Source organism: Gigantopelta aegis, chromosome 4, assembly GCF_016097555.1.
Source record: "Gigantopelta aegis isolate Gae_Host chromosome 4, Gae_host_genome, whole genome shotgun sequence".
Classification (NCBI taxonomy): Eukaryota; Metazoa; Mollusca; class Gastropoda; order Neomphalida; family Peltospiridae; genus Gigantopelta; species Gigantopelta aegis.
Genome location: NC_054702.1, coordinates 111,932,998 through 111,953,841, shown reverse-complemented (window position 1 = coordinate 111,953,841; position 20,844 = coordinate 111,932,998). Strand labels below are relative to the sequence as shown.

Sequence of the window (20,844 nt, the reverse complement as noted above, 5' to 3'; positions counted from 1 at the left end):
ACTAAAAACCACTGGATTACAGATGCTGGAGTTATCTGTGTCGGTTAAACAACAAGTATATTTAAAGACATACCTTGTCTCTTGGACACTCTGGGGAAGGTGTGTTATTCATAGAATCACCATCACTGTTTCCACTGTCGCTGCAACAAAAATAACTATTCAGTCATAAACAGCATCAATCAAAAAATAAATTTAGATATACCAATTTACATGCACTACTCAAACCACATACTTTAAAAAAACCCTAAAAACTTCTTTATTTGTCATTTCCCTACAAAACAGGGAATATAAAAATTGTTAACTATATGTTACAACTCACCCAGCTGATTCTGACGACTTGTGCTCTAAACTTTGTTTGTGATCATTCTGTTCCTAAAATACAAATACAAGTAGATAACATGCATGAACATATTCACCAGAAGTAGCTATATTGGTATGCTATTAATCATTCAAAATAATAAAATTTGTATCAGACATTAAAATAAACAAGTCCCCTTAAAATTGACATGAAATGTTCTCCATTTAAGCTTGATAAAAATCAACAATGTTTTTGAAACATTATTTCTTCTTTCCATACAAGCCAAACATACATAGTACATAGGTTATGTATCATATACACTGTAGCATTAATAACAAAATTATGAAAGTAGAACAGATCTCTATAGCTGGCACATATAGGTTTTAACTGTAGAAGTGGTGGTTGGATTTTAACTGAATAAACCAGGTTATACTCACATTTTTAGCAAAGCTGGTCATAGATCCTGTACATGACCGTTTGGGAGTTGCATTTTTCATCTCTTCTTCTGCTTGTCGTTTCCTAGTTTTTGTTCTGAAAAACCTCACAAAACCCCCCCTCATAAAAATTGATGATCCAGTTTGAAACAAGCATTCTGAGTACTGCTAAAGCAATATGTCCCCTACCAGACCTAACAAATTTTCATATCTCCTAAATTCAAGGGCTATCCATAACTGTCAATCATCAAGAAAGTTAAACTTGATCTGTAACAGTACAAGATAAAGCAATATATAAAATGTCATCTCAAAGGTCCGGAAAACAAATTTCCATATATCCTAAGTACCATAATTCTGTCAAATATGGGTAAATCGCTGTGAAAGTCGAACTTCATCCATAACAGTACATAATAAAGCTATACACAAAATTTCAGCTTAATATTTCAAGACATTGTGTAAAAAAAATCCAGAAAACTATGTGGGACAGATGGACGGACAGACAGACAGAAGAAAGGAGATAACCTATATTTTAGGGTTTTTTAGTGTACAGAAATAGTGAGAAGACTGGTCATAAAATAAGAGAAAGATTATAAATCATAGTTTTTCCATTTTTAGAATATTAGACCTTGAAATGTGCTTATAGAAGTAGACCCAAATCTTTAGTGACATCCACACGACATTAAAGTTTCAACATTTTGTTAGCCTTGAGTCCAGACTTCTAAAACTTGTAAGCGAAAAGGGACTGCTTGTTTTTTTGTTTTTTTAAATTATTGTACCATTAATGACATCAATTGGTATGCCCACTTGTGCATACATTATTTATCTTTTGTAAGCTTTCATTTCTCATGCAAATCAAAACAATGTATAAGTTCATAATTAAAGAGACTGTCCCGAGTTTGCTGCCATTGTAACATGTTCTCCACTAACAATGCTCTTTCAACTATTAAATTTATATTATAAATGAATTTTCTTGTTTAGCATATCTGTGACTTAACAAACCAAATTTAACCCCAAAAGAATTTTGTACATACGAAATAATATTTGATACATAATAAAATGAAGACAGCTACTACAGACATTATTATGGTCAGAAACACACTGCATGTACATGTATAGGCACTGATCATTTATACAAGAAAATGTGTTTAATGTCATTTTAGTTGTTAAAAAAGGATTGTTGGACTGTTATTCAGAAACGTAACAGTGGAAAACTCAGGACATCCCTTTAATACAAATATTTGTTTATGTACAAACCTTGTACGTATTTCATTCTCTGGCTCTGAATTAATGTTCCTGTTGTCAGACTTGTTGCTTGCCCTCCTCCCAGAACTTGTTGCCGATGTAGACACATTCTCTTCTTCAATTGTATTGTCAACATTAACTGCACCAATGCCTTTAGATGAAAGGTCCAGATTGCTGGCACTACAGTGAGTACTGACAATCCCAGAGTCCACACTATCTCTTTGTGCCGACTTTTCTCTGTTGTTGTCGGGCATCTGAAATTCGGTAGGTATAGAACCACAGTTCTGGAAGACACTGACGGCGTCTTCAGAACTCACAGATCCAGAATGTTTCTCAGTTTCACTTTCAATGGCCTTATTCTTTCTCGTCTTTGTACGTGTGCTCTGTCTCACCGGTCTTTCAGTACTAGTGTCTGAGTCACTACAAGACGTTCTGGGCAAATCACTCTCAGAACCTTGAACTTTAAGTCGTTTCACCTTCTTAACCCTTGTTTTTGTTCTGGGCACTCTAAACGTTTCATGTTCACTATCAGACATATCTGATACTTCAGGTCGCATGGATGTTTTTCGCTGTTCAGTGGAGGATTGCACATGAACCTTGAAATTAGTTTCCTTATTTTCTTTATCATCAGCACTTAAATGAACACCATGATCTCGTTCTGTGTTGGATTCAGAACTGGTTGGGACACTTTCTTCTCTACCAGAAACGTCTGAAACAGTCTTCTGAAAAATGTTTAAGCATTTAAAAACTACTACTAATAATAATTAAAAAACCCTAATATGATTACCCTAAATAAGATGATATCAGATGGATAGCACTCAGAGATAGACGGAAAACTATTAAAATGTAACATATTACATCATCCTGCATCAAAATGTAAATAAACACCAAAAACACTGGTGTTCAAGCTGAATGTGAAGAAAATGCAATTAAGATACCACACATGAAATGGGAACCTCATCAAAGATTAATGATGTATTCTGGAGAACTTTAAACATTTAGATTGGATTTAGCCATGAATAAACAATTTGCAAAGTGCTTTCTCTACTGTTCTCTGAAACAATGTAAATTACAAACTATGGCATAAGAGTTTCATTTTGTTGACAGCTAACACTTCAAATTCTTTTAAGTTTGGTAACCAGAAAGAACCTACATATTTTTGTGCATGGCATTCTCTTAGACGGTTCTTGCTGGTATTAGTCTAAAAGTGACATCTAGAGGTTTCACACTGGGCACAAAAACCAGGCTATGGAAGTTTCAGTTTCAGTTGTGTTATCTTCAAATATTAATACTAATATTTAGTACTTTTAAGAAACCCATCAATGGTAAACAATAAATAAATAACACAGAAATAAATGCTACAGCAATGGTTAGGATTGTGCTGATGACTGTTAGAATTAAAGATATACACCACACCACTTAAACAAATTTGTTATCCCATTTAGACTTATGACATCAACCCTAAGAATGACTAAATCTGTGGGATTCTACAAAAGATTGCCATCCCTGATTTGTTTATTTAATCAAATATATTTAGTTGAAATTATTAAATATGTACATTATTCAGAGTTGTCTTTTTCAGGCGTAATCTAGTACGTGGTCTTTTGGTAGCCTCTTCACACTGCATAGGTTCTACCTGTAAAATATTCATAAAAAAATAAAATGTTTTAATATATATATGCATATATCAGGGTGGACCCGAAATACAATATTAAAACCTTACTTAATATAGAATTAGTTTAAAACTAAGGGGAATGTAACTTTGATATTTCACACCCATTACCAGGGATGGCTCTGGGTGATCAGAAAATTGAGCCAAATCATCACTTTAAACTTAAAAACTTGCAAAACCCCAGTTATTTTCTAATAAAACAAGCATTTTGAGAGTATTGCTAAAGCAAACCACGTCCCCTACCTGATCCAACAATTTTTCTTATCTCCTAAATTCAAGGGCCAAACATCTGTGAAAAGTGGGTAAATCACCATGCAAGTTAAACTTGATCAATGAAAGTATATGATAAAGCTATATAAAAAATTTCACCTCAATATTTTCAGGTATTGCAAAACAGAAATCTGCAAAAAAACATTTCATATCTGCTAAGTTCAAGGGCCATAACTCTGTCAGAAATGGGTAAATTGCCATGAAAATAAACTTCATCTGTAACAGGATACAGGGCTAGCTCTGGCACTCGCCAAATTCGCCAATTGCGAATTTTAAAAACTGGCAAACTTTATTTTCATTTGGCGAAATAATTTCATGAAATAATTGATATTTTGTCAGAAAATTTAACTTGTAGAGGCACTGATTTTCTGCGATTGCGGAATCGCGGAAATACCTATCTGAAACGGAATTTCCGATTTTTTCCCAAAACATTAGTTAACTTTAAATAGCGCATTTGATTAATTAACATTTATTTTTCGAACTAGAAACTATGGACACCGACATCTGCCTGTGCTACGCTACGACACTAGTACCTTTGTATGTTACGCCAAATGTTTAACGTAGAGTATCTAGACGTTTTACCAGTCGTGTTTTCTTCGCTTATTCCCGGCGATTTAACGGGAAAAACCGAACATTGTGAGCTAAAATTGTCTGATATTTACTCAAGTGAAAGATATATTATGTTATGTTTGCTTATTAATTTTTAACATTTGCGGCATTGCCATATTTCCGATCTCACAAAGGAATGTAGTAATTGCATATTGTATGCCAGGCTTTGTTCAAAATAAATTATACAAGGGAAGTGGTTTATAGTGTGATCGTTTGTAATTATTTTCCCGATATATCGTAAACAAAACCGAAAATAAATACAAACTACTGACATGTTTTGCCTCATTGCATATTTATTTATTTTATACCAGCAATTAACTGCGGTGTGTGTTTGAGTGAAACAAAAACAGAATTTGTTTAATACTGAAACGGGAAAAAACAGAATTTGTAACATTATGAAACGGAAAAGAGAAAAATCTGAAACAGAAAATCAGTGCCTCTAAACTAGGTTTCTGCAGTTTTTGAAGTTTTATAGATAATTTGGTGAAATTTTCTGTTGACCCATAGCTAGCCCTGGGATATGATAAAACTATATACAAAATTTCAGTTCAATATCTCAAGGCCTTCTAAAAAAAGAAGTCCGGAAAAACAATCTGATGCCAAAAGCCAAGTGGCCCAATAAAAACAATAAATCTACTGAATATGGAATTGTCTAAAAAGTATGGGGATTGTAATTTTAATATTTTACACTTATTACCATATGGATATTTGCCACTGTCTTGCTGGTAGATTTTCTGATTTCTATCCATTGCTGTGAACAAAATTACTGTAGATAAAATTTCACTTAGCTTTTAACGTCACATTTTTTTCTTCCAATTATGAATCTGTTGCTATTTTAACAAAGTCGGATCTATGTTAATACTTATGTACAAAAACTTTAGGATTCAAATACAGGTCAGAGATACCGAATAACTACACAAAGGTTACTGTGCCACAGTTGTTTTGACAGGTCTGCTAATTAACAGTATTCTTTCTGATTAATGTTACAAACCATGGTTTACCTGGTCTATGAATGACTCCATGAGCGGGTTTCGACTTAACCTTTTACTGGGTCTTCCAGACAATTTTCTTAGCTGCTTCGTCATAGCTTTCAGAGATTTTCTAGAAGAACGTCTTTTATTTTCCACACTCTTAAGCACCCGTGAGTTATTGAAATGATCATCAGGCGTTGAATTCCTAGGTGTATTTTCATTAGAAGTAATTTCAAATGTTTCCCTCAGACTTTGGGAAGCGACCTTGCTTGCACTATTCCGTAGACTCGGCGACGTCACTTTACCTATCACCTTGAGGGGTTTCAAAGTTTCTGGTGTATTTGGCATGGAATGGTGTTCTGGTGTATCATTTGTTGCAACTTTTCTTGCTTGTTTTAATGGGCTTGGACTGTGCTTCTTCTCCAACATAGCTTCGTATGCAGACGTTCTCTGCCGAACAATGCTGCCCGGAGAAGCTGGGGGAGGACTAAACACAACATGGTACACGGGCTTGGTAGCGGATGTCTTGACATCACCATCTGGGCTGCTCGATTGGGACGAGGAAGGACAGCTCGAATTAGTGAAGTTTAATCGTGACCTGGTGCTCCTCGTTACGCGTGTTGCAGCAGGACTCGTCTGTTTCACATGCCGTGTCCTTGTTTGTCGAGTTGTCTTACAAGGAGTGCTGCTGTCTTTTTCACTTTCAACAGTACTGAAATAGTATTTCAATTTAGAGTAAGAAAATATAATAGAAATTAGCCTTTCAAACATTAATTGTAATATTTGTAATATTTCTTTTTGTAACAAGAGTACCGGTGACATACATGCTACGCCCGTGAGGAGTTTGATGGAAAACCATATGATGTTCAGAATATAGATAAATGATTTGATTTATTTGTATCACAGAGACCTAGTAATTGTATGTGACACACCACCATCCCAAGTTGTTCCTACATGTGAGGTTTCATGGTCCTGTATGCATCTGTATGCAAGATATGGTCCGGACAAGTATTTACTGTTTATGTGCAGTAGACCGTGAAAAGTAGGTTACAGTGACCTAGTAATGAAGTTCTGTGTATATATATATGTGTATATATTTGTGCATGCATGCATATATGTATGTATATATGAGCTGTCACACGCGAAAATCTTCAACTTAGCATGACATCAGAAACTGAGTAAAAGTGGCTCAAAGTTTGACGTGGAAGTAAAAGTTGATATGCTGTTCTCAGTCGGAGATTGCCAAAACGATAAAAATAAAGTGGTTTTATTGCTCAAATAAAATATAACTTTAATTGTTTGTATCAAATATATAAATGAATACTGGTATGGGACACCACAGACACTGTTAAAATAGATTTAAATTATGTTACGGTAAATATCGTTAGCTACTGAAGTTTTTGCTGAGTTGCACTTTCGTACACACCGCAGCTTGTTTTCTTTGATGCCCAGTGTGCAGATTGATCAATTTTTTTTCTTCAGTGTGTGAAAAAAGTGTGCCATTTGAAATGGCAGAGCTGGGTGCTGTAAAATATATTAGGATGTGGGAAAATAAAGAGGGTGGAGAAAAAATAAAGGGGACGGCACAACACGAAAATGGGACTGCACAACACGAAAACAGGGCGGTAAAATGCAATAGCGGGCCGTATGCCCCGCTTAAATGGAGCAGCGAAAACACTTGTCTCAACAGAAACAACACCACCTGTATAAAATCATTCGACCTTTTGTCTGCCCCAAGTACCAGGATACAACATGCCCTCTACCAACCGAAGAATGAAACGATATAGTTCGACAGTACGACACCAACAAAATATGAAAATACTCTATGGACGATACAGGAATCTGAATAAAGTGGGGTTGGGTGTGAAATGTAAACGGAATTTGAAAAAAAAAAGGTGCGAAATGTTGTAGTTCACTAAATTTCATGTCCATCTATGATTTACTAATTGATATTACATTCATGTATTGGATCTATAGATTTATTTCAAAAAAAGAAAGAAAAAGAGAATTGTCTGTTTTCTATGATAACCTGTAAATCACAGTATCTAATTTTCTTTTGTAATAATTTGGGAAAAGACTTTGCTATATTAATATATGTAATGTTTATAATGGTTGCAGTTAAATACACATAGAACCAAGTCAAAATACCTTGATCCTGTCCCAAGTTTTTCACTGTCTCTGTTAGTCAAAACCCTTTTTCGTCTACATCTCTTTGCATGAGGTGTTTGTGGAAGTAATTCAATATCAGGTCTGCAAGACATTAGATAATTATATTATTAATTTATACACACAATACAAATAGGTAAACGTAAGTACAATAAACTCTAGGTAACTCCAAGTCACTTTTCTCAAATCTCTGTGGTGAGTTTACCAAATGTTAACATAAATTTATACAGCCCTCAAAATTCACAACAATATTCAATAGAAAAATCAATCTGCAACAGCTGTGATAACAAGGTATTTATTTTGTTATTATTTGAACTTAATTGCTGTATCAAAATGATCTGAATTTTGAGGGCTGTGATAACTATATACCTTGCAAAAGATTTTCTGCAAGCCTCCAGTGACTGATTTAGCCACTCAAAGCAATCCTCAATGGTAGATAGAGACAACTGTAACTCCTCTTCTATAATCTGCACATAAGGAAGCCCTGCATGATGGGTAATCTTGGCTGTCATTTTGTGTCACATGCAGTCAACCTTAAAGGAATAAAAATATATACACATAAAAACAATGTTACAATTTGCTTTTTCAAAATTAACAGTGATCTGACAAATGCAAAATATATACTTGACCACATTTATAGTATTATACCTATATTTTCAGATGTATTTAGATATATAATGGCACATTTTTGGCAGGAGTTTTAAACTCATACTTATAGTCCATCCAACAGGTAACACCTTTTTTCATACTATGAAATTTACTACAAGTTATTTATTTCTAAGCCGACTGATTTATAAATTGCACAAAAAAATATTTGGGTTTTTTTTGGTGTTGTTTCCAAAATACTTTTACTTTTCTTCTTACGTGAAACCAAATTAAAATTATTTTCAAAAACAAATAATTTTTATAGAATGATACGGACTATAATCATAACTTTGTTTGCTGTTTCTGATAAAATATTAATAAAACAAATGCAAGAATACAAAAAAGTTGTTTTAATTAATTTTATAACTATAAAAAATAACAAGTACAAGCCTCTTGCAAGGTTAAAAATTAATTTGAAAACCACGGTCACCAGCAGGGCCTGTTGAAGGAAAATCTTACTGGCCCATCTCAAATTCAGCTAGCCCTTCAATTATCGCATTGGAATTTAAACTGCAAAGCTCAAATTAAAACTAGAGTGGTTTTTTGTTGAATAATAACCGCTTGTGTTAAAGAAAAACGATGAATTGATGTTTAACTTTATAATGAATAAAATAAAAATTTGTTATTAAGTTTTAAACTCATACTGACTTAAAAAAAGAAGAAAGAAATCCAGTATAAATAAACATGTTTCTTTACATAGTACCATTAAATTAAACATATATTAAATCTCATTTTCAATACAGAGTACAAGATAATGCAGAAGAAACAGGCTAAATGTAGAACTGTGCAAAAGTTGGTGAACTAGTCTGGGAGTGGCAGTCCTTTTTGTGGCAATACAAGAGGGATGGAATAAACTTTGTGATGATGCAAGAGGGGTGAAATTCCCAGCAAATTATTTCCTTGGGAGTGGCTGTTAGAATCCTAGATAGAGATCCATGGACTCATCCACTGTTTTGCCAAATGCTCATTTGACTCTGCTTTGTGCAGATATGGCCCTGATCATGTATTACGGCTGTGTCATTCAGATTACCTTGGATGTTCCAACAATTGCCTTAAAATTTGTATCACAAAAAAAAAGAGTTAACCTATGCAGTTTGATGGTAATTTGTAAAGAAATTTTTGTTTTAATTTACACTGCACTTTTACCCCAATAAAATGTTATTTGACATGGTATGGGTTTAAAACTTAAAGGGATACACCCTAGTTACGGCTATTTGTTAACCATTACGGCGTTGTTTTTCGCTATTAAACCCCATTTTTCACAAATAAAATTGCACTTTACTTACATTTTATTATTTAGAATACACATTTCCATTCACCTGAAGTGCTTTTTGTTAATCCTGATGTTTGTAAAACCACGAAATGCATTTTTTCACAAGACGTGCTGTAGAGAAAAAAACGTTAAGCAAGCGAGGTCCAATCTATTTTTAGAGGGAATCTTCCTGTGTAAACGTCACAGATGTTGGTATACCACGTGACCGTTATCATTTTGATTCGGTTTGTTTTCTCGTGCACGGTTCGCGCAATCAACATCCGATTTGTTGTTGTTCAATTGTGAGATTTTTCTTCACAGTTCATGAACATTTTCAGTAACAATAAAGTTCAGACAAGTAAGTGTCTCAACACAAAACGTTACAAACCCTTAAAACCAATAATTTTGCTAAGTCTTATGATATCTGGAGAGAACCAGGACAGAACAGTTGGAACATGTCCAGGAGAGGTGAAAAGAACGCACCCCAAGTCTGTGCGCACTCTGTGAACTTTGTCGTGATGTAGGCATTGTTGTGCTTCGAGCGACATCTACCGGTGACATCAGAATACTAAATTTCAAAATTATTTCAAGCAATTGGGACATGGGGATTCCCATGGTATTTATCGATATAAAACCTGCTTTTTCACTCCATTTGATAAAAACGTGATCTAAGTGTGTTACTGGTTTGTAGATTAACCAAATTATAATTTATTTTCGCTGGATGGAACTAGGGTGTGCGGCTTTAATAAATTACTGTTTTTATACAAATTTTATCTTTATTCATCATGTTGGCACTGTCAAAATATAGAACATGTTCTGTCTTCTGCTGCCAGATCTGTAGTTTGTGCCCACATAAACGCAGTGTGTTTTGTCACATTCGATTCAGTATTAGTGTATTTCTTTTTTAACTAGTACCATACTCGCCAGACACTAAAATCGATGGTCACCACAGGTGACCATTTGACTGCTAATTTTCAACCCTGCTCTTGACTCCATGCTATGTGGATGTTGTATTTTTGTTAAGAAGCTATGGCTGTAACTTGACAAATCAATTAATGTTGAAATATTCTGATCAAGACTATGCTATTCAGATTTCTTTCATACAGATTTACAAAATTCAAGTGACATCCGGCAAGTATTTAATAGAAGAATCTATTCAAAACACACCGGCAACATACTTTCAATGTAAACAAATCATTATTTTTTAGAAACTACTAACCTTTGATGGGTTCTGTTTCCTGGGAATTAGGCTAAATCGGAACCTCTATCAAAACGGAATCAGTTTTGTTGGCGAAAACAGAACTAATTTGGCTATAACTGCACTTCAATGTAATGGCAAAAAATAATATCTTGTAGGTATATAGATTGTGGGGTGCCATTTCAATCAACTCTAAGTTCCATTTTGTCCAGTTTGGTTCCATTTTCCTTTTGCGTGGTTCCATTTTTGCTATAACCTGTTTTGGGAATGTTGTGCTTGCTCAGTTCGGAACTCTTAAGTCATTTATTGGCAATGCGGCAAGTGTATTATTGTGTGTTTCGACATCATTCTAAAACGTGTTTGAATAGTTTGTAATCCTTGCATGACTGATTCAATGCAAATATAAAAAAATAAACAATAAAAAAATAAAATTATAATACAGTCAGATAGACCACTCGTAGGACTGGTAGTTGCATTTTTTAATTCATACGTCAGAATTTTTAATCACATTTGGAGAGCGGGCGTGTACTGTCTGCACCCCTGCTCAACACTGTCAAAATGCACGGATACCCATAGATCTACAAAATTGCTCAGTTCAGTTGATTAATTATCTGTAGTGTAGTGCATGGAACGCACAAGCAGAAATCATGGGAGTTTGAATCCCAGCAGACACAAAGTGTAATTAAAAAATTAAAAAAATTAAAATCTCACTTTGGCACAGCACCAAAGGAAAGTCCTTCCTCTGGATAACACCGAGCATGAAAACTTAAAAAATTTATTTCTGTCAGTGAAGTAACAATCATGTGCATGCGTAGTCTCATAAAAGGTGAAAACCGATTTTTATTATAACTATAATAGGAGAAGCCACGGTGACGTCACATGTTTTGATCACGTGGTACCGCGTGAGCGCTGGTAGGCAAGAAACCAGTTGACAATACTGGCATTAGTAGTAATGAACAATCGAATGTTTTTCCATCAATTAAATCAGTGTAGACTAGTTTTGATGAATGGTATTTTGTCATGGTAATTTCATACGTTGTTGTTAGATGCACAAGTCACTGTAGTAAGGATTATGAAATTAGTTTCATCAAATACAGTGGAAGCGAAACGTTGAACAGTTAAAGCTGACAACAATCAACTTTGCCCATCCCACAACGGAGATCGTCATTTTATACAAGGTTTGTTGTATGTTATTCATTCGTAATACTAATACACGTCAGTATTTATTGAAATGAAAATTGAAAAGATAATAAAATAAACAAAAATAATAATAAAAGCCCCCACCAAACTGACATGGAAACAAAGATACTCTGTGAACAGTAGGCCTACCCAGTCAATCGACAAACAACGTTTTATGTAACTTTTTGTTTGTATTGACAGATCCATTATAGTGGGTAAAACAAAAATCTGAATATATTTTATATTGTATTATACCATAAAATATGTAGGTGGCTGGAGTATTTATATTTTTAATTAAATAACAGGGAGCTGTGTGTGTGTGTGTGTGTGCATGCGTGCGTGCAATCAAGCATATATATATTGTTTCATATGAAAATGGTTCTGAAATATTTCCATTTATTAATTATATTATATGTTAATTATAATGTTTTACTTTTTTGTATTGAAGAAGTGATCCACAGGTGTATTTGTAATGTGTAAGTTGATTTTTTAATAATAAAATAAAAGGTATAAACATTTCAGGGTGGGATATCAGATGTATTAAATCATTTGTTTGGGATTAAAATAAATAAATACTAATAATAAAACTGGATATTGATCCACAAGTTGGTGATAGCCACCATATTTTATTAAAAACATAAATTATGTTACATGCATTTATTATATAAGTTATCTGAATTTGTTTGCAGCAAATAAAGAAAGAAAAGGGGAGCTGATTGTATTTATAAATATTATTGTCATCAGTGACAGATGTCAATATGTCTTCACAAATACATTTATGTGTATTCAAATATTTCAATAATATTCAATATACACAATATAAAATTTTCATACTTATATATCATAGAAATTTACCAATTTTCTTATTTTTTTCTAGGTATCAGTGATTCCTGTTTATGGACAAAAAGAGAACCGGCAACTCTTGGATGAAAAATGGGCCTTTCACGATGAATTAAGGGCATTTAAGTTTTAGGGTGAATTAAGGGATGCTAAGGAGAACACTGGTATTAGATTCAGCGATTCTTTTCTACAGTATCTCATGTTTCTGTGCATAAGAAGGATACCAGAACCTTTTTCACTGACTTTCCAAACTACCATGTGCAATATTATTGGGGCTATTCAATATGTGATGATGACATTGAAAACACTTGGATTTAATCTTTTTTTACCAGGATCTCTATTTTCTAATAAAAACAAACTTTACAAAATCAATAAAATTATATCGAGAAACAATAGACAACACATATTTATTATTTTCTTTTTCTATTATCATTATAAACCAATGATCAAATGATATTTGCATTGTGTTAATGTGTGTCTTACATTAAAACATTGTATTGTTACCATTTACAGTAATTTGTTGTTTTAACTGGTTTATTAATCAGGTTGAAAGTGATAGCCTTTGAAACTGTGCCTCTTGTCAAAGGTAACTGACACTGTTTTAGATTTGAAAGGAAGGAATCTTTTATTTAACAATGCACTCAAGTCATTTTAATTACGGATATATAGAGTCGGACATGTTTAGGGATCACACAGATAATATTAGGGAGGAAACCTGCTGCTGTCACACAATGGATTACTCTTTCCAATTAACAATAAGGGACCTTTTATATGCATCAGCCCACAGACAGGATAATAAATAGTGTAGCCTTTGTTACACCAGTTGTAGAGCACTGGCTGGAATGAGAAACAGCCCTATAGGACCACCAACAGGAATCAATCCTAGATCGACTGCGTATTAAACTATGTCCTGGCCTGCAGGGGATTAGGCGATTAAAATATTAATGGCAATTTTTATGTATATATATATATATATAAAAAATAATGCTACAAAATGTTCTGAAGATGGAACCACAAAGGTGAGGGACCAAGTAAATTTGAGATGTATCCGGTTTAAAAGGCTAAGTTCTGTACTAATATTTAAAAAGGGACGCTGTAGCTAGAGGGAGCAATGTATGTGTGGTCATGGAACATGTATGGAAACTAAATTTAGGTTCCTCCATTTTAATACAATGTGTTAATATGTATCCGATATCAGCAAGTTTAAGGAATAAAAAAGGACTTGATAAAATTAATAGTTTTAAAGTTTTTGTAAAGTTTTCTAATAAGATACTTGCTTAAATTTATTGTTGATGAAAAGCCTTACAAATGAACCAGTAGACAAGTCTGATGTGTTATATATATATATAACTACTGTCTATATATTGTCTACTGGTTGTTCATTTGTAACAAATGTTCATATATATATATATATATATATATATATATATATGTGTATATGTGTGTGTGTGTGTGTATCTATATGTACATATATATGTATATGTATATATACATATGTATATATACATATGTATATATACATATGTATATATACATATATATATACATACATATATATATATATATATATATATATATATATATATATGTATATGTATATATGCATATGTATATATACATATATACATATATATATATACATATATATATATATATATATATATATATATATATATATATATATATATATATATATATATATATATATATATATATATATATATATATATATATATATATATATATGGGTTATTTAAAATTGTTTAAAGAAATAATTTCCTTTAACAAAGTGTAGGCCAATTATTTCTTTTAAACAGTTTTAAATAAAAAATATAGGCCTACTCGTTTTATTTTATTATTTTTATTTGTGTGTGCGCGCGCTCGTTTGTAATGCTTTACTTGAAATATGGACCAGACGCTTTAAAAATACATGGACTAAAAATATTTATTCAGGTGAAAAAAAAAAATGAAAAAAAAAAGGAAGTTTGCTATAGTTTTGAACTCGGTCAATCGTCAAATTTTATGGGTGGAAAGAGTACATGTATCTCCTCCATACAGGAGCTATGTAGAATAGCGTTCCCGTGCTACAAGCGGTAATTTAAGCACGTGTTGGCCATTCTTTGCTTTTCACGCTACGCTACTTCGCTTTGTTACTAATGGCCATTATGATAGACTTCTGCCTACCAGATGCGCGCGCATGCTGATACGTGACGTCACTTCCCTAAACACATGGCTTCTCCTATATTTACAAGTTTAAATAGTAGCACTCTCTTTTAGTTTTTATTCTGGTTTCACATAAGAATGGTGCGGAAAAATATCCGCCCGGTCCCCCCCTCCCCTAACACTAACTAAAAATAATAATGGAGGGGACCGGGCGGATATTATACCTGTCAGATTAATTACGTCACATATTTAGGAGGCTTCCACACCTCTTCAAGAGTATTCCACAAAAAAAGCAAAATGGCAGACAGTGAAAAAGTACATGTTTTGTCCTAGGAGATCTTAACAAAATCAATATAGGAAATATGGCTTCAGTATAATATGTGGATTCAGCAGCAGTTGGACTATTAACTTGTTAAGTAAATATTTATTTGGCATGAGTTCTACCCATACAAGTCCTCTTTCAACGCTTGCATTTTATGTAAATCTTGATGCGCTAGTTAGGGTTAATCTTTAGAACCATTGATATAAAGGGATATGGGTAGAACGGGTCATCCAAAATATGCCAAAAACCCGATTTTTGGCATATTTACAATCAAAAAACTTTTTTGGTTTACGCAATTTTTTTTAAAATTAAATCAAGTAACCCAATTCCTTTTGTCATAATACATTAAGACCATATAAATGATGTCTCAAATTTTATTGCACACACAATAAAAAACAGTTTTCAAATAAATTGATTTGCGGGTGTCACGCGCGAACGAAACAATCGTTCTCACAATTTTTCAGAAGCCTGTTCACAATGGAAAATTAACTTCGGCTATATAGGATCTGGTGTTCTAGGGATAAATCATGACCATACAGTTGAGGTATATCATGCAGAACTACCAAGTACTATATATAAAACCATTGTCTACGATGACCAGCTTTGCAACTTTCTGCTGCCGACATCGGACATCGTTCAAAGAAATTGTTAAAAACAGGTTACTGATGTTTAGTATATCTTATTTTAAGTCAGACGTATCCGCGATGCTATGTAATATTCTATAAAACTGTGTGCGCATCTTTATACAAACATAATATAATGTTTTATTCGCACATACCTTTCGTATATTTCCCCAAGATTTTTCAAACGAATTCTGCGCCAGTCGTGAATCAACCAATCAAATGCTTTTATCTATAAGACCATGTTTTATATTTGTATTCCGCTTGCATTGTTTTATCGACTGGTTTTTAAATGCGTTAAAATATAATAATAATACGTATTGTAGCACCAGAGAATTCAAAGCACCTGCCTCGGTTGAGCAGTCGGTGCTGGGTTCGCACGCTTCCACCAATTATGCGTTTTAGCAAAACTAAACTGTTTTGTTCACTATGCGCTAATAACAAATTATTAACCGTTGTCCTGAACAGACATCCTAGTTTATATTTATATATATATATATATATATATATATGTATAGTCTTTATTCCTCTAAACAGAGAGTTGTAACATATAAATACATTTCATTACATACATACAAACATACAAGAATACAATAAGTTAATAAATAAAACTATGATAAATGTGGATAAGTAGAGCATGCATCGAACCATGAGTACACAGTGATTCAAATACGAGCACATAAAGTTTATGGGGTAATACAATATCACTTGCTATGGTAGCTTCAAAGTATTGTTTGCTTAGTAGATGAATGTAATAGATAACGGTTTCACAGTAAGTACTTTCTATCGAGTCATCAACATTAATTGGAGGTTCACAAGATAATATCTTAGTAATAAAAACAGAATCGGGAAGATTGTGAAGAACGACACTGAGTTCTACTGGTCCGATGTCCAGAAGAGATATCCAGAATTCGTCTCTAATTTCAGATATAAATTGACAATGACATATAACATGTATCAGCAAATCAGAATAGATTAAGTGACAGAGGGGACACACTCCTTCACATGACATAGGTCGCCACGAAGCGCATACATTAATTACATGATGTGCGTGTTCTTTTAACAATGGCTTCACACGAGAAATTTGCCATGCTTTGTGGATATTTAAATTGGGATGAAGTTGCAGAAAATGGCTGATGTCTGGCGAAGACGAGATTTGTGTTTGCCATTTTAATTCTTCAAAATCAAACACGCTTTTCTTAACTAGTCGTTTCCATATATGTTTCGATGGAAATATTGACGTATTATAGAAATCAATTAGATGATTTAAAAGTTTGTATTTACACATAATCTTGTGTATATCTGTTATAAAACCTACAGGAGTTGTAACACATTTGTTTTTAAAACATAGCAGCCTACTGGTTATAACTTTATGTACCAAGGTCCAAGTTGGGGTCCGTAGGAGGTGACCCAGAAAATATAACTTGTGCATGTCTATTATTGCTTCAATAGAAGTGATACCAATCAATCCCAGGCAGATGTCTGTTCGAGTTCGTTTGGGCAAACCCTGAATATACTTAATAGAGAACCTAAATGCACGTTCTAATGCTAACAATTCATTCCTTGAAATATCGTTCCATAATTCGCATCCATATAGAGATGTTCCCAGACATAGTACCTTTACGAGTTTTACACTTGTGATTGGGCTGAGACCAGATGGATGACAGCCGGATTGCAGGAGGGCCATGCTTGTAGATTTTATTGTTTTACATGATTCCATTGTCCTTTCCCAGTGATCAAAGTGTTTTTGGACTGTTATACCAACATTTTTAATAGAAGTTGTATTTGGAAGTTGTTTATTATAAAGAAAAAACACTGGATCAGGTTCTTTGGCAAAGTTGATGACTTGACTTTTCTGAGATGAGAATGTAAATCGCCATTTGGAACTATACTGTTCATACATCAGAAGCATGTCTTGCATGTTACGAGGGGAAGGAGAAACGAGGGCAATATCTTCTGTTTGTGTTGGACACGTTATATGAACATCCATAATCATTGATCCTTTCTTTGACTTACTTAATTTGTTTAGTAAATCATTTATATATAGCACATACAATTTTGGAGCAAGCATGCTACCCGGACACAGTCCCCTAGATTGTCTGAATTTTCTTGAATAAATATTGTTTACCAGGACAGAGGATTTGGCGTTACTGTATATACTGTCCAATATTATCCAGATTTTAGGAGAGAGTCCAATTTCTGACCATTTAAACATTAAGCCTGTATGCCACAAAGTGTCAAAAGCTTTCGAGCTATCCAAAAATGCAACACTAGTACAGTCACTGCGCTCTCTGTAGTGATTAATGGTTTCTTGAAGCACGAACGACGTGTCCAGACTTGAAAGACCGCGTTGGAATCCGCATTGATGATTATTGGGATACACTCTAGTTGCTTTTAACTGCGGCATTAAGGAGTCCAGAACACTTTCGAATATCTTGAAGATCACAGAAAGAAGTGTAATACCCCTATAAGAGTCACAGTTTAATCGGGACTTGTTATGCCCCTTGAATATGCAGACAAGGACACCAAGGTGCCATTCATCAGGAATACAATTGTTGTTAATAATAAGTGAGAAAAGTCGTGCCAGGCAAAAGAAGAGATAAGAGCCTCCGTGTTTGATGTGTTCATAGAGTATTCCGTCGGAACCACAGGCTTTATTGTTTGGCAGGTTAGAGCATATTTTCTTAACTAGAGAGGCAGATATACAGAATTCTTCATCTGAGGTTAATGCGTGCCGTTTAAAATTGGATACCTTTTCTTCTAAGTACGATTTGAAGTTGTCATCAAAATGGTTTTCTGTCGTATCACTAAATACATTGCTAAAGTGATCTGCCATGGCATTGCAAATATCTTCGGGGTGAGTAATTGTTTTGTCGGCAATATTGAGAGACATGATAAAACTACTTTTCTTTTTGTTCCTCAGTTTAGCCCAAAGCGACTTATAATTGAGATTACACTCCTCATCTAAGGTAGCATATGCTTCTGTCTCGTGGCTCAAGTACGCCGTGTTTAGATTTGATCGAAATATGTCTTTTGCTTGCTTGTACATCTGAAAGGTGGAGAACTGCATCCCACGAGGTCTGCCTTCAGCTAGCCACAGCCTCCTACGAAAAGACATTTCAGCATGGCATTCTTTAACTGTCTTAGTCCAGTAGGGCTTGGTGTGTTTATTAAATTTGACAGTAGGTATGGTTTCTAAAGCTGCACTTTTTAAAATATTAATAATTGTTTCATAAAAAATAATAATTTCAGCTTTGGTAGCGTTCTGTTTTGGAATATTTAATGGCCATAACATATGAGAGACGGCGAAAGTATAGCCACTTATAATGTTTAGTCTCTTGGCCTTTTCCCACGATGGTTTTCCTTTTTGGTTGGATTGACTGCATGGTAACGTACTGGCTGATATTGAACATATAACTGGTTTATGGTCTAACAATGAGAGAGAACATTCATTATCTACAGTAGCATATATAATTAATGGAATTAGGAACTAAGATGTGGTCAATTGCCGACGATGGACCACCGGCATATGACTCGTGATTTCATTTTGATATGCCGTTGTGTATTACGCAAACTGTCCTGTAAAAACTACCAATTGGTTGCAACCTGCACGGATGTAAGCTATATATATATATATATATATATATATATATATATATATATATATATATATATATATATATATATATATATATATATATATATATATATATATATATATATATATATATCTCTCTCTCTCTCTCTCTCTCTCTCTCTCTCTCTCTCTCTCTCTCTCTCTATATATATATATATATATATATATATATATATATATATATATATATACCTACCTGCCTACATACATTATATATCTATCTATCTATCTATCTATCTATCTATCTATCTATCTATCTATCTATATATATATATATTTACAAATGCCAAAATTGTAAGGTATATTAGCTGTGGGGAATGGTTATATGATAATAGTGAATTAATTGGGCAAACATTACCACCGTTAGTTCAGTAGGGTTTATGACCAACAAAGATCTTGAAGGACGATTGGGGTCAGAAGTGAAATTGTTGACGTTTTTTTTTTAATCAGTAATAAAAGATACCGCCACGATGTGTCACACATTCATTCAGTCGAATATCTATATTTAAAACAATTCGAAATAGCATATACCGACATCCCCACCCCACATGTATAGTTATTTCAAGGAAAACAAATGAACATTAATCTAAAAACAAAAAAGGTTTTTATTTTAGATGTTATTTGTCTTAACTGAGTGTCACGGGGATCCTATAATACCCGTAACTGAATGAAACACGATTATCCAAATATCTCTCCTAACTGTATATTTATTAGATCTCTCTGTAACGGGCAGTTATACCCGCGTGGCTCGTCTCTAGGTATGATCAGAGATAAGATCTTATATAAAGTATGTGTAATATAGCACGTTTAGTTCACTAGAAAACACAACAAAAACACAATACACTTTGGAATCTGTATTAATCTACGCTGACAAATGTACTGCCGCAGTAGTTAATTAACAACAACAAATAGTAACAACCCAGAACTGATCACTTAATTAGTTAATCACTAGGTGTCTAGTTTATACAATATTCTAATCATTTCACCGTGACACAACACCCACACGTGTGATAATTGAGAAACGCTTCCAGGGGAACTTAATTAATAAAGGAATTACAACTCTATTCCTAACTGGTTAATTTTTAATTAACCCTTATCTACTCATTCAGTAACCTTGTAATACAGAATTAATACTGGTACCTATCACAATAAAGACAATAACCTACAGTTTACCTAGGTCCTCTAGGATGACTGGTTAAGCTTTATATATATTAGAACAGTGAGCCTACAGTTTACTGCGTCAGATTACCGGCAGCACCGTCTAAATAATATTGGTATAATACAGTATTAAAATATTTAAAGTCACATCAATCACATCAAGGTTAT

The 20,844-nt window shown here is 33.6% G+C and overlaps 1 protein-coding gene across 2 annotated transcripts in view; it reads right to left on the bottom strand.

The window, feature by feature from the left end:
• The window catches only part of LOC121371790 (inner centromere protein A-like), a 43,109-nt gene extending 27,012 nt beyond the window's left edge, over window positions 1-16,097 (bottom strand). Inside the window, exons 1-9 of one of the 2 annotated variants that reach the window (XM_041497937.1) lie at window positions 16,040-16,097; window positions 8,032-8,195; window positions 7,645-7,746; window positions 5,527-6,208; window positions 3,533-3,610; window positions 1,987-2,696; window positions 736-838; window positions 320-372; window positions 74-140 (exon numbers count right to left, since the gene is read on the bottom strand). In XM_041497937.1, the coding sequence (XP_041353871.1) occupies window positions 74-140; window positions 320-372; window positions 736-838; window positions 1,987-2,696; window positions 3,533-3,610; window positions 5,527-6,208; window positions 7,645-7,746; window positions 8,032-8,174 (1,938 nt within the window). In that variant the 5' untranslated portion in view covers window positions 8,175-8,195; window positions 16,040-16,097. The remainder of the gene's footprint in view (window positions 1-73; window positions 141-319; window positions 373-735; window positions 839-1,986; window positions 2,697-3,532; window positions 3,611-5,526; window positions 6,209-7,644; window positions 7,747-8,031; window positions 8,196-16,039) is intronic. The other variant, XM_041497938.1, reaches the window with a different exon arrangement.
• Window positions 16,098-20,844: the final 4,747 nt, after the last annotated feature.